We start from the raw sequence: 25,184 nt of genomic DNA, 5'->3' as shown, positions 1-25,184 counted from the left end.
GCCATCTGGCATGCTTGACCAATAGGGTGCAGGAAGCCTTGAGACCCAACAGCCTCAGAGTCTGTCTCACCGAAATCCAGGATAGAGGCCGAAACATCGGTATCATAACCTGATTATCCTGGACTCGCTGCTCGGGAGGATAGGCCTGATACTGCACTGTGTCCAGAACAGCTCCTATGAAAGTGAGCTTCTGAGAGGGAGTCAGGTGTGACTTTGGCACACTTATAGTGAACCCTGGCGAATGCAGGAGGTTCGCCGTCGTCTGGAGGTGGGTGACGAGAGCCTGGGGCATCAGAGCCTTCAACAGCCAATCGTCTAGGTAGGGGAAGACTGAAATCCCTAACCTGCGCATATGAGCTGCCACTACTGCCCTCACCTTCGTGAACACCCGAGGGGCACTTGTGAGACCGAAAGGGAGCGTGGTAAACTGAAAATGCTCATGGCCCACCTTGAAATGCAAGTAATGCCTGTGAGCGGGAGGATGAATGTGAAAATACACATCCTGCAAATCCAACGCTACCATCCAGTCTTCCTGGTCTAGGGCAGACAAGGCCTGAGCAAGAGTGAGCATCTTGAATTTCTCCTTTTTGAAGAAGAGACTGACGTCCCTTAAATCCAGGATAGGGCGAAGGCCCTTGTTCTTTTTGGGAACCAGAAAGTAGCGGGAATAACAACCACTGCCTACTTCTGACATCGGGACCCTTTCTATGGCTCCCTTTGCCAAGAGAGAGGTAACTTCCTCGCAGAGCAAAACCAAATGATCCTCCATGAGCCGTTCTTTTAACGAAGGGATAGAGAGAGGGAAAGACTGGAAGGGGAGAGAATAGCCCTTCCGTATGATCTGCAAGAACCATTTGTCCGATGTGATGGATTGCCAGTGAGGGAGATAAAAATGAATCCTCCCTCCAACTGGACGGACATGGTCTTGCAGAACCACACTAGGGGGGCTTGGGCACTGTGGAGGGGGGCTGTGTGGTGGCCGAACACTGGCCAGGCCCTCTGGGTCTGACAGTACCGCGACCTCGTCCTTGCATGGGATGTTGTGAAGCCGGAGGACGGACTAACTCGTGGCTGGCCTGGTACTGCGCCCCTTCCTATGCCTCGAAAGGGACCAAAGACAAACTGCTGACAAGCTGGCGCAGAAAGGCCCAAGGATATGGCTGTAGCTCGAGAATCCTTGAACCTCTCAAGGGCAGAGTCTGCTTTCTCACCAAAAAGGGAAGAGCCATGAAAAGGCATGTCCATCAACTCGCCTGGACATCCCCTGAAAAGCCAGTAGAACATAACCAGGCGTGGGGACAAAGGGCCACTGTTGATGCAATCGCTCTACCCAGCGAGTCAGTCGTGTCCAATCCATACCTAAAAGTAAACTTGGCTGCATCCCTCCCATCCTTGACAGCCTGGGTGAGAGTGTCCCGTACGCCCTCCGGGACCTGGGGCACCACTTGTACCACTGTATCACATAGAGTATGGGAAAAACAGCCCAATAGGCAAGAAATGTTTGCCAGGCTGGAGGAAGAAAACAACTTCTTTCCAAGTTGGTCCAGCCTCTTGGATTCCCTATCAGGAGGGGCGGAAGGGAAGGCACCACAAGAAGGGAAGGCTTGGACCACCAAGCTCGCCGGGGTGGAGTGCTGGGTGAGGAAACTAGGGTCATTTGGAGCAGGTCTATGGTGGCAGCCGACTGTCCTATTCACAGGAACCCCTGTGCTGGGTTTGGACCATGTTCCCAGAAGGACATCCGTTAGGGCTTCATTGAAGAGCAACATCGGCTCCGATGAAGCACCTCCAACAGGAGATTTGTCCAGACTGGCACCATAGGCAAGTCTAGGTCCAAGACCTCAGCTGCCCTACGCACCACCATGGCATAAGAAGCCCCTTCCTCCATAGCCACATTAGGAGGAGAGAGCATGCCAGTATCTGGCAAAGTATCCAGTCCACTGGCTTCCCCAAGATCCTCATACCAGTCCTGTTCGTGCTCCCTTCAATACTCTAGAGGATCCTCAGACCCCTCCCATTCCTCTCCTGTGCCTGGCCGTTCAGAAAAAGGCTCAGGCAATGGTCTGGGCCTAATCGGCGCCTTCGAAAGTCAGAATCGGTGGCATACGAAGTTGTTCCGACTCCGAATCATCCAGAATGTGGATGGGGCTATCATGACCAGTGGGCGCTGGTGGTGGAGGAAGTGTTGACGTCAGACCCAGCAGCAGAGGAGGTCGACTGTGAGAAACCGCGCCGGTCCGGATCCGCTATCGGATTCGGTATCAGATCCTGGAGTCCCCAAAAGCACCGCGGCTGAAGCCGTGACGTCGAACCCGATGGGGCCCCAGCTGACCCAGCGGGGCCCAAAGACCCACCCGAGGGTGCAGCCCACTCAAAAACAAGGTGCATATCCTCGTAAAATTATTTTGTTTGAGCGTGGGTCGCTCCGGTCCCCGGAAAAGGGGGAAGACGTGGAGTCGGCCCTGGCGACGGCTCCGCGGAGCCGTGCTCAGAACATCAATGTTCCCTAGATGCCATGTCGGCCGACAGGTGTGGCAAAGTCCGCTTGGTCTTCTTTTTCTTTTTTGTGCCTCTTACTTGAGTGCCCTGATGACCTTGAATGCGAGGAAGAGGACTTGGGGCTCCTGGAGCAGTGCTGCGACCTCCTCCTACTGTGGGAACGTGACCTTCTTGGAGTGGTGCCGAGCGAAGGCGGCTGTCAGGCCGCTAGAAGCTTGAGAAATCTCTCTCTCAAGGCCTTCGGAGCCATGGCCAAACAGTCGGAACATGACATCAAATCGCGGTTCTTCTCCGGACACCAGAGACACACTCGGTGTGGATCCGTGAACAACATGGTGCGATGACATGCACCACACGGCTTGAATCCTGTCTTTCTCGAAGACATCTCAAACAATCAAAAAACCTCGACAAAATTGTCAAAGGAAAAGGGTAGCTCTTCCCGGATCTGCAGTTAACCGGTGCAGAAGGAAAAGGACTGACGTACGCACACAGGGATGGGGCCTATATAGAAGACCGGGACGTCACAGACAGCTACAATGATGCTGACAACGCCACGCGGAGGCGGACGATGCACGTGGATCTTAACTACACCACCCAACAGCACGCACAGGGTACTGCTCAGCAGAAAAATTCAAGATTCGAAGCTGACGGAATTCTAAGGTAAGGAACCTGCAGCTAGTAGTCTCTATCAGATAATATTGAGCCGCAGATTCCTTACCTTTAAATTTCCCAGAAGTCGGACTGGATCTCAAAGATTTCTGGGTGAGCAACGCCCCTACGCGCCGGTAGGTGGTGTCAAATAGGCTCAGTGTCAGCGGCGGCGTCTACACTGGAAGGTAAGTTGCGGACACCTATATAGGCGCCACCTTGGTGCGTTCATGTCACTTACTTTTTCACCACTTTCCACGCCAGGAGCTCAGAGCCATGAAGTTCACTGACATCAGTGTGTACAAACTAGGATCCTGAAAGGGAGTATCCCTAGCTCTAAAAATCTGTCCACAGAGTGGGGAGAATGGGTGGGTTGGTAAGGAATCTGAGGCTAGATATTGTCTCTACCAGATAATGCATACCAAAGGTAAGTAACTTGTTCACCTGATAGAGACATCTATCCACAGATTCCTTACCTTTGAATAGATACCCAAGCAATACTGTCCCCGGCGGTGGGCTGCAGACAGGTTTTCTAAACTAAGAAGTCCTGCAGGACCGAATGGGAGACATTCTCATCCCTGCAGACCTTACTGACCAGGCAGTAGTATTTGGTAAACGTGTCCAGGGATGCCCTTTTTGCTGTCTGGCAGATGTCTAGGACTGGGACTTCATGGGATATTGCAGTGATCACAGCTTTACCCCTGGTAGAATGAGGCCTTAATCTGCTTTTTGGATGACGCGTAACAGATTTGTATGCAGAGGACGACGAAACATGAAATGGTTAGTTTCTGCACGGCCCAACGTTTCTTTGCTCCAACTTACCTCATGAAGACTTGGTCGTCCATCCAGAACTCTCTTGTTTGGTCAAGGTAGAATGACAACACTCTTTTGGGGTCCAGAAGGTAGAGTCGCTCTTCTCTTTGGAGGGATATGGCGGAGTGTAGAAAGTGAGCAAGGTGACAGCTTGGCCCACATGAAATGGTGTCACCACTTTCGGGAGGAAAGAGGCCCTAGTGCGAAGCATCAGTTTGTCTGGGAAAACAGACAGGAACGGAGGCTTGATGACAAAGCCTGCAGCTCACTACCCCCCCAGGCAGGTGTTATTGCCACTAGAAAGGCTGTCTTGATAGTGAGCAGCCAGAGGGGACAATTATGAAGAGGCCTGAAAGGAGCACACATCAAGAAGGTGAGAACCAAATGAAGGTCCCACAGAGGCATAATGAAGGGGGAAACATATGCACAAGTCCTTTTAGGAATCTATTTACAATAGGAGACTTAAATAAAGCGGGTTGGTCAGGCAGTCGCAAGAAGGCAGACAGAGTAGAAAAGTAACCCTTATGAGTACCCAGAACAGAGCCCTCCTGGGCAAGGGTAAGAATAAAGAGAAGAACATCCGAGAAAGAGGCAGAGAGAGGGTCAATAGACTTTTCTGTCCAATAATTTACAAACACCTTTCACTGGCAGGCGTATGCAGTCTTGATAGAGGGACACCTGGCTGCCAGAATGACATTACAAACTTTGGGAGGAAGGTCATAAGTGGTCAACTGTCACTGTTCTATCTCCACACAAGAACGCAGAGAGTTGACAGGTTCGGGTGGATGATGCTCCCCTGCTGCTTTGACAGATCCTCTTGAAGGGGCAGCCTGATCAGAAGATCGATGCTCATGTACAGGAGCTCGAGATACCAGACTCTCCATTGCTGGTCCAGAGCCACAAGGATTACTTGGGCCCAATCATTCCTGATCTTCTTGACAACTCCAGGCAGGAGTGGTAGGGGCAGAAAGGCGTACTCGAGACCTGACTTCCGCTTGAGATGAAAAGCGTCTCCGAGCTATAGCCACCTTGAAAACTCCAGCGCACAGAACTACTGGCATTGTGCATTCTCTTTGGAAGCAAACAGATCTACTCAAGGCTCTCCCCACTGCTGAAAGAGACTTTGCATCACCTCTGGATGGAGATGCCACTCACGATCCACTAGGCATTAGTGGCTGAGTTTGTCCACTCTGGCGTTTAGAGAACATGCCAGGTGTTGAACCACCAGAGATATGCCCTGCTGTTCCAGCCATGTCAAGAGATGCAGGGCCTCTTGACAAATGGTGCACAACCCTATCCAGCCCTGTTTGTTGCAGTACCCTATGGCGGTGATGGTGTCCTTGAACAACTGCACTAGACTTCACTTGATTGAGGGTAAGAAGGCTTTCGCTTGAAATGCAAGCAAGTTGATATGTAGTCCGGATTCCCCAGAGACCAGGGTCCTCTGATCGCCACCTCTCCCAGATGGCCGTCGCATCTCAGGAATGAAGCATCAATCACTACTGTGAGAGCTGGTTGGGTGAAGGGAGAGGGATCTGCCTCTTACCAAATCGAGGTTTGTTAGCCACCACTGCAGATCTTTTGTAGTTCCCTCTGAGATCTGGACCATGTCAGAGAGATTCCCCTGATGCTGCGCCCACTGGAACTTCAGGCGCCACTGCACAGCTCACAGTATCCTCAGCGTCATTCTCACCGAAATCAAGGATAGAGGCCACAAAATCTGAATCATAGCCTGAAAGTCCTGGACTTGTTGTTTTGGAGGATAAGCCCGAAACAGCACTGTTTCAAGAACAGCTCTGATGAAAGAGAACGTCTGAGAGGGAGTCACATGTGATTTCGGCATGTTTATAGTGAACCCGAGTTACTGCAGGAGGTCACTCATAGTGCTAAAGCGAGAAATACAGCCTGGGGTGAGGCTGCCTCCAACAGCCAGACATTGAGATAGGGAAAGACAGAAACCCCTGATCTCCACAGATGAGCTGCAACCACCACCATCACCTTAGTTAACACCCGAGGAGGGCAGGTAAGGCCAAAGTGGAGGACGGGGAACTCAAAGTGCTTGTGGCCGACAGCGAATTCCAGGTAACATCTGTGGGCAGGCAAGATAGGAACATAGATATAAGCGCCCTGCAAGTCCAAAGCTCCTATCCAGTCTACTTGGACAGACAAGATGTAATCCAAAGTGAGCATCTTGAATTTCTCCTTTTTGACAAAGAGCTTGAAGGTTCAGAGGTCTAGGATAAGCCAAAGACCCTTACTCTTTTTAGGTATCAGAAAGTAGCAGGAATAGCAACCACTGCCTACTTCTGACATCAGAACCATCTCCATGGCTCCCTTGGCCAAGAGAGCTGTAACTTCCTTGTGGAGCAAAAACAGATTATCCTTCATCAGCTGATCGTGTGTTGGAGGTATTGGGGGAGGATTCACAGAGGAAAGGGCAGCACCTCCGAATGATCAGCAAGACTTTCCTGTCCGATGCAATGGACTGCCAGTGGTGGGGATGATCGCTGATTCGTCCTCCAACTGGACACCCATGGTCCTGAAGGGTAATATTATAAGGGCGTGGAGGCTGCAGCTGCTCGGGGCAATGGGCCACTGGCATCCAAAATTGATGCTCCCGGATGACATGGCACAAGATGGAGGATGAAGATAGCTTCCCTAGATAGTTAGTGTGTTTCCTTCATTTCTGTGAATGAGAGGTGAAGACCCAGGCACTGAGGTGAGGAGAATGGAGAGAGGGCTTCCCTTAGAAATTCCATAAATTCACGTTGGCAAAGACTGCTGACTATTTATTCCTGAGCACTGTCATTTGGTACATGGTATAGTTGGGACTGCAGCTTCTGTTTTGTCAAGGTGAGCACATTTCTAGGTAGGACCTAGTAACTTGTCTGGCTCTGATTACTGTTTTGGGGGACTGATGATAGACAGGTGCAGAGAACTCACACTCAATGTTCCCCATGTTTTTTTCACTCCTGCTTGAAGCCAGTCATACTGCTACCTGCTGTGCGTGCCTTTACTCTGTACAAAGGCTGTGTCTTGAGAGCAGGCTGGAAATTACATTTGAAAGAGAACCAAGCCAAACTCGTCTTAGAGAGTGGATCTACATCCCCTGTCTAGACAATGTGTATGCAGTTGGGATTCAGACCATCCCAATTTATTCTACTCCCAAGTTTTTCTTGACCAAGGGAAAGTGTGCTCCATAGAGCATTTGAAGAGCTGCTATGCAACCAGGGTTGGTGTCTACCTGACAGTCAGTCTCCCAGAGATGAGTGGATACCACCTAAGGTCACCCTTTTCTGCTGGAAGAGGATCTCCCTAAACAGCCTTGAAGCCTGCTTGACTGATGAGAGACACTAGCATGTACTTTGCCCTGCACAAAGAGAACCTGTCCAGGAGGCAAGGCCTAGCATGTTCTCATAATGATGGACGGGGATGAGGCCCAAGTTATTGCCTGTGGCTTAGATTAATTCAGCATTCCACCCTTCACTTCTTTGAATACTGAGTGCGATGCCATAAATGAGGTGAATATGCCCAGACTGTACCACTAGAACCAAGCTTTACCTGAATGATGAGCCCTAATAAGAGGGAAACCAGTCTAAAGTTGCTTGTGTTCTTTTCAGGGAAGATCTGACCAGGCAATTTGGACTGGACTGTTTCTACTGCAGCTGGGTCAAGAATGATCTGCAGACGGCTGGGTCCAAAGTGAGGTGGCATGGTGTGAAAAATAACAATGGACTGGAAGCAGCATCCAGTAATTCATAGTGACTGAGATGAATTCAAGCATGCCATCATTTACATTTTAGTATCTTCCGAGTGAGGAGCTAAGAGGAAGCTGATGTCCCCAACACAGTCATACAGGAGTGATCAGTGCTGTGAAGGGGCCCCACAGGTGCTATTCTCAGTAGCAGCATGAGGAGGATGTAAAATTCTGTGTTGCCCGGCAACCTCTTACTAGCTAGAGAAACTGCTACTGCAGTTGAGAAGAAAAAGGTCACAACACCACCAAATTGGAGAGACCTGAATTGACCTAGCAGCCACAATTGCCTCAAAGACAACACCATGGGAGACTTAAAATGGAGGACCAAGTGCCATTGCTGAGTGTCAGTCTCCCTCATTCCTGGAGGGGGGATGCTGTCGAAGGCTAGTGATACTGCACATTCCTACTTTGCACACTCAGGCCCACAAAGACTGCCCCAAGAGTGGCACTCACTGCAGTACCCCAAGGAAAAAGAGCTCGGCCAATAAGGGCTGGAATGCAACCAACAGCCTCTTAACAGCCAACTACCACAGATAAATAGCAGGTAAGCTGCATTTCTTAACCTGCCCCTGGGGATGGGAAACAGGCATTCGGGTGAGTTTGCCACCCCTATGTGAGAATTGTTTGTAAAAGAACTGCAAAAGACATTCATCTGAGTTGCTCATTTAACTCGTTTAGCCTTTTGTGCTATCTGAACTTCAGTCTAGTGCCTGCCTACGCAAGCTGGCTCTTGACCACAATGTGAGGGAATAGAATGATAGGGAAGGATGAGGATGTGTTGCACCTCACTTTTAAGGAACACATTATGGCAAGGCTGTGTGACGGATCCATTGGCTTGTCTAGTATTTCATTCTTCCCTGAGAATAAAGTACTTTCTTTTTGCATAAAAGATGAGCACTGGGCTGGACATTGTGTTATTGTGTCTGTTGGTTGGCTGCTGAGCTCTTGCCCTTTACACTACCTCCCCGTCTGCTGAGAGTCAAGTCCGGAAAGATTGACTTCACCCAGTTTGCAGACATAGCAGGACAGTCTGCAGGGCAGCATTGGCAAATGCCCTCAACCACCACAGTTGGGGTCAGTAGCCCCCTGTTGGCCCTGTGGCCACTCTGAAAGTAGTCTAGTATACCTAAAAGGAACGTACAAGGATTCTCAAGAACATATGACTATTGTCTCTAAATAGCAAGATTTATGTTTCTGTGGAATCTCTTATAAGCACATTAAGCCTTCTGCTACTTCAAAACATCTTAGCTAGAAGTTATTTCACCACAGTAAAGTGAAAAAGCTACAACTGCCAGCTCAATCACGATATATGACAGGAGGTGGAAAAACGTTTAGAATGAATGCTTTTGGCTTAGTATACTTTTTTAACGTATGCTGAAAGCCTGAGCAGGTAGAAAATCCTAGAGGAGATTCTGTTGTGTAACATTCCAATGTGAGAACCAGCATGGCGCATAACTTTGGGGTCATCTTCAAATAATTTTTTAAAATATTACTGAAAGACAAGTCTAAGCATCAAGGGATTTCTCGGAATGGAATATGTAGTGTTCTTAGCCCACACTGCCTCGAGACATAAGCATCTCTGGGCAGTGTGAAATAAACATTCCAATAGAATATTGCTTCCTGAATGACAGTTGAAGGCGAGCTGACTAGGAGGTGGCGGTGTGACAGCAGCTCGGGGTGGTTTCTATAAATTCAAGTTCACCTCACTGGCTTAATGGTCGTGTTTACTAATGATATTGCTGAAAGGCATGTCTAAGCATCAAGGGTTTTTAAGGCATGGAATGTTATCTACCTCAGCACAGTATTCAATACCAAGGGGTTTTGTATAGAGGAGCAAACACCAAAGCAGCCTTTTCTAAAATAATATGCATTCCAGGAGCTTGAGGTGGATTTCAAAGAGATCAACAAAATGAATCAAGGCTGTGTTTGAGAACAGTGGAAAGGGAATGGGTGTTGTCCTCCTATTATTCTCTCTGAGGCCACCTGGTAAGGGTAAGTAACAAGTCTTTTTGCTGCTGGCTGGGAATGGTAGTTCTTGGGTGCTTGGGTATTGACAGCAAAACAGAGAAACTATCTGAAAAGGGAACACTGAGCTCTCAGTGGCAGGAGGCATTGCCAAAGGAAGCCAGGGAATATATGTCCCCCTAGCTTTCTCAATGACAAATGCCACCTCTAACCCATATACTTCAACATTTTAATGTTCTGAGTCACTGATATCATGATCTGACGATAAGATATTGGCAAATAAGGACACAAACGCAAAGCACTGTAACAAGGAGGGAGTTGGTTAGTATTATTTTAAATTACATTTTGATCTTGAAGCCAAATCAAGTTATGGTACTCAGTACACAATGATATAGGTACTGCATAAGATAACACAGTAGCTGTGAGCCTGCTGTCACAATGATTTCAGATACAGAAAATCAGTCTTGAAGATGAAGTGCTCTCCTTTGCAACAGAAGATCCTTGTATATCAGTATCTAACAACTAGAAATAAGCAATGTCACTTATGTGAATACGTGGCTTGTCTGTGCATACCTCATGCATACCTCATGCTAGACAGACTTGGAATCCTGGCAAAGTCTCACATGCAGCCAAGGGAAAACAAAGGACCGAAGCATTACACACTAAACAAAAAAACGGATTGCTTGCACACAGGGTCTTCTACTAACCAGGGAGACTAATCAACTTTTTACATAAGGAGCACAATTTGCAAGGACCTTCCCAAAGTCCACAATACTTTATATTTTATACAGCCGGTGATTTTAGGGATTGTTACTTCAGCTATGTGTTATGCTGCTCAAATCAACAAGTTTTCATGATCTGACACAAAATGTACATGCATTGCATGTATACAAATTAAGACACTGAAAATGAAAAACATATTAAAAATGGATGAATAACCTGCCATCAGCCACTTATGAAACAACAATAAAGTAAAAAAGTAAAAATAATTAACTAATCTTAAATAACGTAAATATAGACATGGGAAATTTGCAGCAACAAGAGGGAAACAAGGCTTTTTAGAGATGGGTTGAACCAAGTGAGACACAAATAATCCTCCTCAGATTAAATATTTTCTCCAGATATCTAAGAATTTTTGGTAACCACTCAACTCTAAAGCACCTGGGAAATAATAAAAGATGATATATTACAATGAAATTTACACAAAAAATAACTTAGATGTTTCAAAACTTTTCATACCAATGATGTGCAATTAATCTACCAAGCAGGCAGATCCAGCAGAAGCTGCCCACAAAGACATATTGAGGAAACAAATAACTGTTTGTTACTGATTAACTGCCTAGAGATTTTCATTTGAAGATGTATTCAAAATTTTGTGCATTGCCCTGTAAGGAGCCTTAATATCCAGTTTTGGAAAGCTTGTTAGACACATAAAGAAATAACAATAAATTACAATTCGGCACCCAGACCTCGCTAACAAAGTCCACAAAATCCTTTTGCCTGTCAGAGAGTATAAGACTCTCCAATTCCGTTGTGAAACTAAGGCCCTCATTATGACCCTGGCGGTCGGCGGTAATATGGTGGAAAGTACTGCCAACAGGTTGGGGATACCTTCCACTATTTTATTAAATTGGCGGTTTGGTTGAAGCCAAACCGCCAATGTACCACACCGACCTACACTGTTCCGCCTGTGGGATAATGACCTCACCTACTGCCATGGTTTCCGTGGCTCCCTTACCTCCACGAAAAACATGGCAGTAGGCACTATCAGTGACAGGGAATATCTTCCCTGTCACCAATAGAGGTCTTCCCCACCCCCACCCCGCTCCCTAGATTCCCCCTCCACCTCCCCCTTCCTCTCCAAACCCCCTTCATTCATGCCCCTCCCTCACACACATGCATACACACACCCATTCCCACATTCATCCATGCATGCATACATCCATTCACACACACATCTGCACACACTTCCATATATACACGCAGACACGCATTCACAGAACACAACATACACGCACTCACACCTCCATACAAGCACACACATTCAACACGCAACACACACCTGCATACAGGCATGCACAAATATTCACCCCCCCCACACACACACACAACACCCCCAACCCCCCACTCCCCTCCCCTGTCGGAGCATCCACTTATCTGTGTTTAGGGGAGTCCTCAGGCAGGAGATGGGACAAGGCGCTGCTGCCACCAGCAGCGTCCACCAGCAGAACACTGCCAGGTCGTATTATGGGTCATAATACGGCTGGCGGCGGTCTACTGGCATGGCGCTCATGGTTGCTGCAGCGCCACCTTACCGCAATCCGCCATCATGGCCACAGCCAGATTTCTGCCATCCTTCTGGCGGAAATCCAGCTGTGGTGATAATATGGCGGACAGCTGGTAGCCGGGGCGACAGTCTTTTGGCGGCCGTCGCCGCAGCGGTAGGCGGTTTTTACCGCCAATGACATAATGAGGGCCTAAGTGTTTTGCCTAGAAAACGTCCTTGCGCTACACTCATATGGATGATTTACATATTTGCCGGCTTCAGATGTCGCTTAACAGTGAAAGAAAAGCGGTGGCACAACATAGCTGGAGTGCAGACAAATGTTCTGTTCAGCAGAATTACTGATATGTTTTCTTTTGTTCCGTTTTTTGGGAGAGCTGCAGGGTATCTTATCAAAGGCATTTCATTAAACTGCCAAAATAGGTATTTGTCTGCAGGGTGGTGGCATTTAGGAAAGTCCAAAAGAACTTTTAGCAAAGAAAAATGCCTTTTGTGAAACTATGCATAGGGCAAAAACACTGTCAACTGACTACAAATTAAAGTAAACCAGTTAGAACACTAAATTTGGGTCAAACAGTGTGCAGGAGAACCTTTGTAATATAATACGATGGAATGTACTTTTTCTAGTTTACTGAATATTCCTTTAAGAGCTTTCATGTACAGCTAAGTCCTTGTTTCATTTCCCTAAAGGTCTTCATTGTGTGACTACTTTCAACCCAGATAAGTATTTGCTATGACATTTTTGCCAATGTAATCTTCCTAAAAGATGCCAATATATTCATATAAAGGATAGCGGAGAGAAAAAGAATAATGCTATTCACAGTGGGAGGATTAACGAGAAGTTGACACTAAGAACAAGCACCACGCCCATCAATCTGACTCACCGGAACGCTTTCTGGATTTAGAGGGACCCTTGGTTGACTTTTTGGGCTTTTTAATCCGCTGGTATCGTAGAGCTTCAAGCCTCTCAGGAGCAGCGCCTATCCCAGGTGGTGGTGGGCATCGTCTGCAAAAAAGAGATAAATTGGTGAGTCCCTTAGCTGGGACTACTGCGCTATGGAGCACAGGAGAAATGAAGAAGATTTCAGCCACTGCAGAATATTTGGAGACTTGGAGTTTTACATACCAAACCTATTGTCAAGCATCAACATTTTCTTATACTATCCTTCATAGCTCAGATGAAAAGCATCCTGAAGCAGCCTTTTGTTGCATGTGGTACTCTATAAAACTAATTTAACAGACATATAGTGAATAGGAATCAGTCGAGCACTTCTAAAATGGATACCATTCCAGTACATTAGGACACTTAACCAATGTTCTTCCCATGCCACTGATGAAACATTCTAAATCCATACTTACAAGTGTAACAACATTATTTACCTCAGCAGACCCTGATACTACACAAGCTAACAGCTAAGAAGCATCACATTGTACTTTTTCATTTCAATAAGATAACTGACTTAGGGTTTAAGAAAGCACAACAAATGCTGAGATAAAGCTTCAGAAGCTACACAACTAAATAGTAGAAAACTGATGGCGATGACGACCCACACCTGTCTACATCACGAAATAGGTAAACCAGTGTGGTGAAAGTTTTCCATTAATTTTTTTTAAAAAAATATGTCTTTAGTACTTTAAAAATGGGATACAGCAATACAATAAAAGGGAATATTTACCATATAAATGAAAAAATGCATTATTACGCGTACCAAGTAAAAGGACAGGATTAATAAACAAAAATGACAGTTAGAAATTGTTAAAAATGACGTTATTTTAAAACAAGAAATGTGCGATATAATATATATAGGCAGATAAAAAAATATAAAATAAAACCATACAAATCATGACCAAACTATAAAGGTCGAAAAATTAAGTTGCTCCCTCAGTATCCAAAACTAAATCTAAGTTAAACCAAAAAGTGTGTCCAGCCAAAAGAATTTCATATTGCTTCAAAGTTAAGTAGAGTGGAATTTTGATGATGAAAAACTCTTACTTGGTAGGTTGGTCAAATAGTTTAACCAAGATTTCATATTTTAGCGAAGAAGAATCCCTAAAATGCTTATCGTAATTAGATTGGTGCATGAATGAATCACAATCCAAATGTCTGATCAAACAGCAAGTGAGTGTGACCAGACACTTTATCTCATCCACAGAAAGAGACAGCTGGAGGAAACACCCATTTAGCAACTGGGAGAGAGTGCTGTATTTTCCTAATGTAGTTTTTTGTTTTGTTAAACACAAATTGAATTACACAATTCGTAGGAAATAAACAGGTTGAACAGATTCATAATCCGGAGTATCAGTTAACTGCCCAGTTCTTCAAATCTGGCAAGGTACTGCTGAATAATATGCTGCTTAGGTCATTAAGATTTCAAAAATTTGAAAAAATAGAAGCAGAATATTATAGAAAGAGGACTAGATATGAAACAGTCCACATCACAAATGTCTGTAGGGGCACTGCATATTGAACTTGTTCTGTCAGATACAAACTGGTGGAGGTGAAGCCCCCTTCCAAAAAAATGAAATGGCACTTAATTCGCACTTTTATAAATTTGGCTATCTACTAGAAGAACGAGTTACTTACCTTCGGTAACGACTTTTCTGGTGGATACATTAGCTACCTGTGGATTCCTCACCTAATGAATACTCCCATGGCGCCAGCATTCGACGGAAATCTTCTTACTAGTCTCTGCACGTCGACGAGGACGTCACTCTAGCCCACGCGACGCCGTCTGACGTCATACAGGCAATAAGAGGTCCTCGACGACGTGCGGACGTCAGTACCAATCATTTTTTACGTGCATGAGAACAACCAGGCAATGCAATGAAAGAGCAAGGCAACATCCCATTACATTGTAAAAATACACAACATTGCATGAATAACTGTAAATCTTTTATATATATATATAACTCTCTCTTTTTTTTTTATTTTATTATTTTTTTTTTTTTAAATATATACACATCAAGTATATACACAAAGATATATGCATATATATCATATATATAAATATAATATATACAACATCTATTGCACCCTCAAAGACCAAGAGGAGCGTACTCAAGGATTACTTGGTAAGACCAGAAAGGCAACGGGGAGGCGGGTGGGACCGTGAGGAATCCACAGGTAGCTAATGTATCCACCAGAAAAGTCGTTACCGAAGGTAAGTAACTCGTTCTTCTGATGGATACAACTACCTGTGGATTCCTCACCTAATGAATAGAGTCCCAAAGCAGTACCACCCCCGGCGGTGGGTGCCTAAATGGTCAAACCAAGAAATCCTGCAGCACTGACCGTGCAAAATGGCCGTCCCTTCTAACCTCAGAATCCAAACAGTAATGTTTTGCAAAAGTGTGAAGGGACGACCAAGTTGCGGCCTTGCAGATGTCGACCACAGGAACACCTCTGGCCAAGGCCGAAGTGGCCGACTTAGCTCTGGTGGAATGAGCTCTAATGCCCTCAGGAGGATCCTTCTTTGCCAAAGAGTAACAGATTTTAATGCAAAGAACAACCCACCTGGATAGTGTTCTCTTGTGGACTGCCTTTCCTCTCCTCTTGCCCACGTATCCAATAAACAGCTGATCCTCCAGCCTGAAATCCTTTGTTCTATCAATAAAGAAGCTCAACGCTCTCTTTGGGTCCAGACGGTGCAGTCTTTCTTCCTCTTTGGAAGGATGAGGCGGAGGATAGAACGTGGACAAAGTAATTGCCTGAGCCAAATGGAAGGGTGAAACAACCTTCGGGAGGAAAGCAGCCTTGGTCCTCAACACCACCTTATCCCCATAAAAAGTTGTATAAGGGGGCTTTACTGATAAGGCCTGCAACTCACTCACTCTCCTTGCTGATGTTATAGCTATCAGGAAGACTGTTTTTAAAACCAAATACCTTAAGGGGCAAGAATGCATAGGTTCAAAAGGGGACCCGATAAGGAAAGTCAGGACTAAGGACAAATCCCATTGCGGCATAACGAATGGCTTTGGAGGATATTTATTTAGAAGACCTTTCAGGAATCTGATAACAATAGGGGATTTAAATAAAGATGGTTGGTCTGGAAGACATATGAAGGCTGACACGGCCGATAAATAACCCTTAATGGTAGCCACTGCACAACCTTTCTGCGCTAGAGACAGAGCAAAAGACAAAACGTCCGATAGATGAGAATGCAAAGGATCAATCTGCCTCTCTCCACACCACGCAACAAATTTAGACCATCTATTAGCGTAGATAGATTTAGTGGAGTGTTGCCTGGCCGCTAATATAACATCCACTACCTCAGGCGGGAGAGAGAAGGAACTCAGGTTGCCCCGTTCAATCTCCAGGCATGTAGGTGCAGACTCTGGAGGTTGGGGTGTAGAACCTGCCCCTGCGACTGCGAGAGGAGGTCTGCCCTGAAAGGGAGACGGAGCGGAGGGCACATTGAGAGTTGGAGAAGGTCGGAGTACCACACCCTCCTTGGCCAATCCGGAGCTATTAAGATGACTAGCGCCCGGTCTTGGCGAATCTTCCTCAATACTCGAGGAATCAAGGGTATGGGAGGAAACGCGTAAAGCAACTGGCCGCACCAGGTTATTTGAAACGCGTCCCCTAACGCTCCCTGCATCGGATACTGGAGGCTGCAGAACAAAGGACAATGCGCGTTCTCTCGAGTGACAAACAGATCTACCCGAGGAAACCCCCACCTCTGGAAGATTAAACGGACTTGATCTGGATGGAGACGCCACTCGTGGTCTGCCGAGAAATGGCGACTGAGACTGTCCGCACGCACGTTCAAGACTCCGGCCAGATGGTTTGCTATCAAGCAAATCTGATGGTCCTTTGCCCAGGACCATAGTCGAAGAGCTTCTCTGCAGAGAAGGTACGACCCCACTCCTCCCTGCTTGTTTATGTACCACATCGTGGTAGTATTGTCCGTTAGGACCTGTACCGACTGACCACGAAGGGAAGGGAGGAAGGCCTTGAGAGCCAGACGTACAGCCCGTAACTCTAACAGATTGATGTGAAACATCTGTTCCTCTGGAGACCAAAGACCTTTGATCTCCAGATCCCCCAGATGAGCTCCCCACCCTAGAGTGGAAGCATCCGTTATGACTGTGGCCACTGGTGGCGACTGCTGGAACGGCTTTCCTTGTGAAAGATTGTTGCTTGCAATCCACCACTTCAAATCCACAGCAGCATCTCTGGAGATCTTGACAGTACCCTCTAGATCCCCTTTGTGTTGAGACCACTGCCTTCGGAGGCACCACTGAAGAGCCCTCATGTGCCAGCGAGCATGCGTGACCAACAGAATGCAGGAGGCAAAAAGACCGAGCAGACGAAGGACCTTGAGGACTGGAACTACCGCTCCATTTTGAAACATTGGAACCAAATCCTGAATATCTTGAATCCGCTGAGGTGGAGGAAAGGCCCGACCCAATGTTGTATCCAGTACTGCCCCTATGAACCGGAGGCGCTGAGAGGGCTCTAGGTGAGATTTGGGCTCGTTCACCGAAAAACCCAGGTCGAACAACAACTGGGTTGTTGACTGCAGATGATGCGACACAAGCTCCGGGGACTTGGCTTTGATCAACCAGTCGTCCAAGTAAGGGAATACTGCTATCCCCTTCCTTCTGAGTTCTGCCGCAACCACCGACATCACCTTTGTGAAGACTCGAGGTGCTGAAGTAAGACCAAACGGAAGGACCGCAAACTGATAGTGTTGCGATCCCACCACAAACCGGAGATACTTCCTGTGTGACTTGAGTATCGGGATATGAAAGTAAGCATCCTGCAAGTCGACAGACACCATCCAGTCTTCCTTGTTCAACGCCAAAAGCACCTGTGCTAGGGTCAGCATCTTGAATTTTTCCTGCTTGAGGAACCAATTCAAGATCCTCAGGTCCAGGAAATACCTTGAGTAACATCCTCGACCCCTTTCCTGCTCTGGGACCAACTCCACCGCGCCCTTGGAAAGGAGGGCTTGTACCTCCTGTTCTAGCAACAGGAGGTGTTCTTCTGAACAATAAGAAGGGCGGGGCGGGATGAGGGGCGGGAACTCCCGAAAGGGAAGGGTGTAGCCTTTTCCCACAATACTGAGAACCCAAGTGTCCGTTGTAACAGTCTTCCATTTGGTGAGAAAATGCTGTAATCTTCTCCCTACAGGAGAGGAGTGAGTGGGAAATGGTGGAAGCCTAAGGCTGCTTCCCCTGCTGCACCCCGCCAGAGGATGAGGAAGAGGCAGAGTGCTGCTGAGAGGCTCCTCTGGTGCGGACCCTACCTCTCCCCCTGAAAGATCTATAGGGATGGGAAGAGGCAGGTTGCTGATATCTTCCCCGAAAGGAAGAGGAGGAAGAGCCACGCCCAAATCCACGAAACCTCCTGAAAAATCTGGAAGAGGCCGTGGAAGAAGGAGCTTGGAGCCCTAACGACTTAGCCGTGGCCCTGCTTTCCTTAAAACGTTCCAAGGCCGAATCAGCCTTGGCTCCAAACAGTTTGTCCCCATCAAACGGGAGATCCAACAATGTGGACTGTACATCTGCAGAAAAGCCCGAGTTACGGAGCCAGGCCTGTCTCCTTGCCACCACAGTTGTGCCCATTGCTCTGGCTACCGAGTCGGTGGTATCCAGTCCCGTCTGGATAATCTGGGTCGCAGCAGCCTGGGCATTTGAGACAAGATCCAAAAGACCCTGGGGAAGCTCTGTAAACGATGAGGAAATGTCATCCATCAGAGCATGAATATACCTCCCCAGGATACAGGTTGCATTGGTGGCTTTTAACGCCAGACTGCAGGACGAAAAAATCTTCTTCGACTGCGCCTCTAGCTTCTTTGAATCTCTGTCCCCAGGCACCGTCAGGAAAGAACCAGGCGCTGACTTGGATGAACAGGAGGCCTGCACCACCAAGCTCTCCGGCGTAGGGTGCCTAGATAGAAACCCAGGGTCAGTCGGAGCCGCCCGATACCTCCTGGCCACGGCTCTGTGAACTGCTGGGGAAGATACCGGCCTCTTCCACACCTCTAACACCGGATCCAGCAGAGCGTCATTAAATGGCAACAGAGGCTCCGCCGCAGCTGAGGCCGGATGTAGCACCTCTGTTAAAAGGTTTTGTTTAGCCTCCACCACCGGCAAAGGCAGGTCCAAAAAACTAGCTGCCTTCCGTACCACTGCATGAAAGGAAGCAGCCTCCTCAGTATATTCCCCCTGGGACGAAAGATCCCACTCAGGGGAAGTGTCCAGCCCACTGGCCGACTCCAGTCCACGCAGCCCATCACCCGAGTCCTCTAGCTCTCCTTCCTCCAGGGCTCGTTGGTACTCCTGCTCTTCTAATACACGGAAAGCACGTCTCCTGGAATGAAGTCGTTGTTCAATACGCGGAGTCGACAATGCCTCCGCCGAAGTTGAAGATCAGCGCCGATCTTCAGAAGCCACCGACGCCGCGTCCGGCGCCACAGGTAACTTCGGCGCCGACAAAAGAGCAGCTGAAGCAGATGGACCCAATGGAGTCACAGGCCGAAATCCCGACGTTGACGTCGACGGGATGGAAATCCCCGGGGCCAATCCTTCTGAAGCCACCGGAGCGGCCACCGGCGCCGACACTGGCGCCGAGCCCACGTTCCCAAAAGGGAGAAAGGGCATAAAGGGTGCCGGCCGAAGAGGCGCAGGATCACCCAAAGAAAAGGCCAAAGGCCCAGCCGGAGCACCCCCTGGAGCCATCTGTTGGAAGATGGCATACATCGCATTCAAGAATGCGGAATTATCGGCTCCAGGGGTGGGAAAAGCCGGATACTGAGGTGCCTGTCTCGGAGGCGACCCCGACGCCGGCCTCGACGTCTGCGCCGGAGAAAACACCTGAGGCTCCAATACCTCAATCACCGACGCCTGTCCAGGTGAAGTTGGAGACGCCGGAGAGGGCAACGGCGTCGAAGGATGCGGCGTAACCGTGGGACTGATCTCCCATGTCCTTCGGCGCCGATCCGAAGACCTGGAATGAGTCTCCTTCGAATGACGCCGAGATTCTCTACGGCGCCGGGAGTCTCGATGACGCCGATGTCTTGGAGAAGAAGACTTCTTGTGATGCTTCTCCTTCGATTTAGCCAAAAACCAGTGGTGGAGGAAGCGTTGACGTTGGACCCGGTGCAGGAGGAGGTCAACTGTGAGGGACCGGGGCCGGTCCAGATCTGGCATAGGATCCTGGGGTCCCCAATGGCGCTGACGCAGAAGCCGCCGACATCGAACCCAAAGGGGCCCCTGCTGACCCCGCAGGGCCTGAAGTCCCACCGAGGGTGCAGCCACTCAAAAACGAGACGCACAGCCTCCTAAAATTATTTTATTTGAGCGGGGTCGCTTCGGTCCCCAGAAAAGGGGGAAGATGTGGAGTCAACCCTGATGACAGCTCCGCAGAACCACACTCGGAACGTCGACGTTCCCTTGATGCCTTGGTGGCTGACGGGCGTGGTGAAGCTGAAGTCCGCTTGGACTTCTTCTTCTTGTGCCTCTTACCTGAATGATCAAATGACCTTGTATGAAAGGAAGAGGACTTGGGGCTCCGGGAGTGGTGCCGTGGCCTCCTCTTACTGCGGGACTGTGACCGCCTCAGAGAGGCGCCGAACGAAGACGGCTGTCGGGCTGCAAGAAGCTTGAGGGATCTCTCCCTCAAGGTCTTCAGAACCATGACCCGATAGTCGGAGCACGAAGTGGAGTCGTGATCCTTCTCGAGGCACCAAAGGCAAACTCAGTGCAGGTCTGTCACCGACATGGTGCGATGACAAGAACCACACAGCTTGAAGCCAGTCTTTCTCAAAGACATGACTTCAAACTGTCAAAAAGATGAAAAAACCTTGACGTTCATCGAAGAAAGGATAGCCCTAATCCGGATCTGTGCTTAACCGGTTTGGAAGGAAAAGAACTGACGTATGCGTGCTGAGGTGGCGTCTATATAGACAACCGTGATGTCATAGATGGCTCCAACAAAGCTGATGACACCACGCTGAGCCGGATGACGTAAGCGGATCCGAACTATGCCACCTGATGGCGTGCGCAGGATATGGATCATACCACGTCTGCTCAGAGTTCTCAAGAAAATCAAGAACGCCGGGCCCAAGTAATACTAGTGGCTCCGGATTGGGCACAGAGAGTCTGGTATCTCAAAATGAGCATCAGTCCTCCAATCAGGTTGCCTCTTCGGGAGGATCTACTGTTGCAGCAGCAGGGGAAGGTTCTTCACCCAAACCTGTCAACTTTGCAGCTTCATGCGTGGAGGTTGAGCGGGGACTGCTGATGGTTTATGACCTCCCTTCCGAAGTCTGTGATGTCATTCTGGAAGCCAGGCGTGCCTCTACTAAGTCGATTTACGCCTGCCGATGGAAACGTTCTGTATGGTCTATTGATCCTCTTTCTTCTTCTCTTTCTAATATCCTTTTATTTATTTTATCTCTTGCCCAACAGGTGTTCTTCTTTGGGGACCCTTGAGGGCTATCATTCTGCCTTATCTGCTTTTCTATGTTTGCCCAATCAACCATCTTTTTTTAAGTCTCCCATCGTACAGAGATTCTTAAAAGGGCTTGTACATATGTTTACACCTGTGCCTTTCGTGATGCCCCAGTGGGACCTTAATCTAGTACTAACTTTTCTAATGTGTGCTCCTTTTGAGCCCTCACATAGCTGTCCTCTCTTACTGCTCACTATTAAAACAGCCTTTTTGGTGGCAAATACATCTGCCAGGAGAGTGAGTGAGCTGAAGGCTTTATCTTCAAAACCACCGTACCTTGCAATATATCCTGACAAGGTAGTATTAAGAACTCGTGCCTCTTTCCAAGTTGGTGACCCCTTTCCATCTGGGTCAAGATATCACCCTTCCCACCTTCTTTGCACCACCGCATCCCTCTAAGGAAGATGAGCGTCTCCTTCGGCTGGACCCAAAAAGAGCGTTATCGTTCTACCTTGACGACACAAAAGAGTTCCGGGTGGACGACCAACTTTTTGTGGGGTATGTTGGTGCAAAGAATGGTCGGGCAGCACAGAAACGGCCCATTTCGTGCTGGGTCATTCTCTAAATAAAGATCTGCTATGCTTTGGCCAAGAAGCAGCCTACAGAGGGCTTGAGGGCACACTCTACTAGAGGGAAAGCTGCTACCACAGCATTAGCTTGTGGTGTGCCCGTGCTTGACATCTGTCAAGTGGAAACGTGGGCTTCCTTGCACACGTTTGCAAGACACTACTGCCTGGATAGCCAAGTGAGAAGGGAGGGGCATTTTGCCCGCTGAGTCCTACAGGACTTCCTAGTATAAGATATATCCTTCAGATCCACCGCCAGGGATTATAGCTTGTGTATCTATTTTAAGGTAAGGAATCTGCAGCTAGAAGTCTCTATCAGATGAACAAGTTACTTACCTTCAGTAAGAATTATCTGGTAGGGACTCTACCTAGCTGCAGATTCCTTACACCCATCCAAGCCTCCTCGCTCTGCAGATATATTTATATATTTATGCATATATGTTTTTGGCATTTTTGCCTTTCTTAAAGGCATGTAATATTTTTTCTTCAAACAGCCAAATGAAAAATCCATGACTCTGCACTTCTAACATGGAAAGTTGTGGGAAAAGAACTGATGTACGCGCACCAAGGTGGTGTCTATATAGACAACGTGATGTCATAGACGGCTCCAATGACGCTGATGATGCCACGCGGAGACGGACAACACACACGGATCCAAACGATGCCACCCGACAGTGCGCACAGAGTGCTGCTCAGCAGAAAAACTTCCGGATTCGAAGCTGACGCCAGGGAATTCTAAGGTAAGGAATCTGCAGCTAGAAGTCTCTATCAGATGCATCTATCTCAGTGGTCAGTAACTGCACTTGCAGTCACAAACTACTGATACATTCTTCTTATGAAAGAGCCTCTTTCACGTCTCGTCCTATGTGTCATTCAAAAAGGGTTGCAAAACCCCTCTAACAAGTTCGAAAGACTTTTTCAACTCGTAATATGACTTTTGCACACTAAGAAAGAAATGCCCTTCTGCAGTTGCAAACCCTGTGATTAGGCGACCTACAGGTTTTTCAACCACAAAGGTCTTTGAACATTAGGCTCCTTGTGATTGCAGGTAATTGTGGTATCTGTAATTAATGGTACAAGAAAACTGCATCAATACTCCTGTTCAACTAGTAATGGAGGCCATGGTATAACTAGCAAGGCAGCTCTTCGAAAAAAAGCTTAGACTTGACATAAATTACACCGACTCCATCTCCCAATCAGATTTGAGTACATTTCAGTATGTTTGGTTGCCATCTTGCACTTTTCACTCCTGCCTCTGTATGCCAGTTTCCATTATGCAAATGAAGGCCGGACTGTCTGTACCAGGCATCGGGTGTTTTGGGTGGTAGGGCTTTTGTTGCTGGGGACAGTTTTGTAGCAGTGTTGCAGTTTTGAAAGCACTGCAACGTTCCTTGTATATCCACGTTAGTCCCAGACCCCTGCTATACCTCCATAAAAAAACTGTTGTCCACAGATTTTCATTTTCGATTTGTGTTTTTGTATCATTGGATAAGTAATTTAGCTTGGGTAGACATTGCTGATCCAGGCCAATTTTTTCTGGACATTCTTAAAAATGGCAGATGTGTTGCAGTGATGACATAATATTTCAGGAATCATGAGACCTATATACTTCATTATGGTGCCAAAACATAGGTTTTGGGGGTTAAGTAGTCTTATAGAGATAGAAAATAGCTCCTGAGAGCAAACCTTCTGCCATTTTCCAAATTGGCAGCTGTAATATAGGAAGAAGAGACATATACAGAAAAGAAACAAATAATAATGGTGTTTAATCCTTTTATATATACACCAAACAATGTTTCTGATCTGAATTTGAAAAAAAAATAATGTTTATCGCTCCTGTTTTAGACACATTTTCATAGTTTACTTTATTTATTTGTTTCGGCTATCGTCTGTGGCACATTTGCAGAATGTTCAACATTTGAGAAGAGCATATCGACAGGGACATCTTTTTGTAGCACAGGTTTTGCAAGTACACGTACGTGTAAGTTCTGTGGGTAGAGGCTTTATAATTTTCATAGATTTTAGCACCCCATCAATATCTTCTCAACCAAATTCACATGGATCTTTCTCTACATATGCATGATCCAAAACATTTACACATCTGAACAAGTAGAGCGCTCTTTTAATGTGTCCATGCACAGAATATGAGGTTGATGGAAGGTCACTTAGTGGACTGATCTCTTGAACTCACTGTACCAAAAACCTTCAAATGTGTGACGTTAAGAACTTGTTTTCCACACATGCACAAGGTATTTATCTACATCTTTAAAGTCATATTCTTCTTCTGTCTCAGAAAATCCTTTTAGAAACTTCACAGGTTCAGCAGTTAAAGCTCCAAGCTTTGTTTTAATTTTGCTCATAGTGTCAACACTCGTAGGAATATGTGCCTTAATAAGAACACTGGGCATCTCTGGGTCAAGTTTTCTGTACAGCATACGAAGCGGGATTAAGGCCCTCATTATAACTTTGGCGGTAACTGCTGCCTACCGCCACAGCGACGGCCGCCAACATACCGCCGCCGTGGCTACCAGCCGTCCACATGTATTATGACTGGCGACGGTATTCCGCTTAGAAGGCTGGCGGTACCACTGACGGTCATGGCGGCGGACGCCGGTAAGGTGGCGCTGCTGACAGCCGCACCTCCACGCCAGCTAAACACCACCGACTGTATCATGAGCAATGATACAGCCTGGCGGTGTTTTGCTGGCGGATGCTGTTACTGACAGCAGCGCCATGCGCCGTCTCCAGCCAGAGGACCCCCTGCAAGCAGGTAAGTCAGATTCTCTGACAGGAGAGAGGGGTGGGGGGTGTTGTGTGGGGAGGGGTTTGTGTTTGTGTGGGGGGGTGTATGGTGTGGTATGCGCGCATGCGAGTGTGAGTCATGTTGAATGAGTGTGTGAATGACAATGTGAGTGTATGTTGTGTGTTGTGAATGCGTGTGTGCGACAAAGTATGTTGGTGTGGGTTGCGGTGTGTGGGTATGTATGTGTGCATGCGTGGGTGGATGTGGGTATGCGTGTGTGCATGTGTGTATATGGGTGCGTGTGTGGTTGTGTATATGTGCGGGTGGCAGGAGAAGGAGGGGGAGGACTCTGGGGAGGGAGTGGGGGAGACCCCTATCAGTGCCAGGAAAGGGATTCACTGGCACAGGTAGTGCCTACCACCATGGTTTTCATGGTGGTATGATTGGCA

General features: G+C 47.5%; 1 protein-coding gene across 1 annotated transcript in view; it reads right to left on the bottom strand.

Annotated features, from left to right (window-relative positions):
- Positions 1-25,184, bottom strand: part of IGSF9B (immunoglobulin superfamily member 9B) — a 1,080,599-nt gene that overhangs the window by 64,490 nt on the left and 990,925 nt on the right. Inside the window, exon 19 of the mRNA XM_069224455.1 lies at positions 12,851-12,972. Coding sequence (XP_069080556.1) covers positions 12,851-12,972 — 122 coding nt within the window. The remainder of the gene's footprint in view (positions 1-12,850; positions 12,973-25,184) is intronic.

The sequence above is a fragment of the Pleurodeles waltl genome, chromosome 3_1 (genome assembly GCF_031143425.1).
Source record: "Pleurodeles waltl isolate 20211129_DDA chromosome 3_1, aPleWal1.hap1.20221129, whole genome shotgun sequence".
Lineage (NCBI taxonomy): Eukaryota > Metazoa > Chordata > Amphibia > Caudata > Salamandridae > Pleurodeles > Pleurodeles waltl.
Note: the sequence above shows the minus strand (reverse complement) of the source record. Positions and strands in the feature narration are given on the sequence as shown.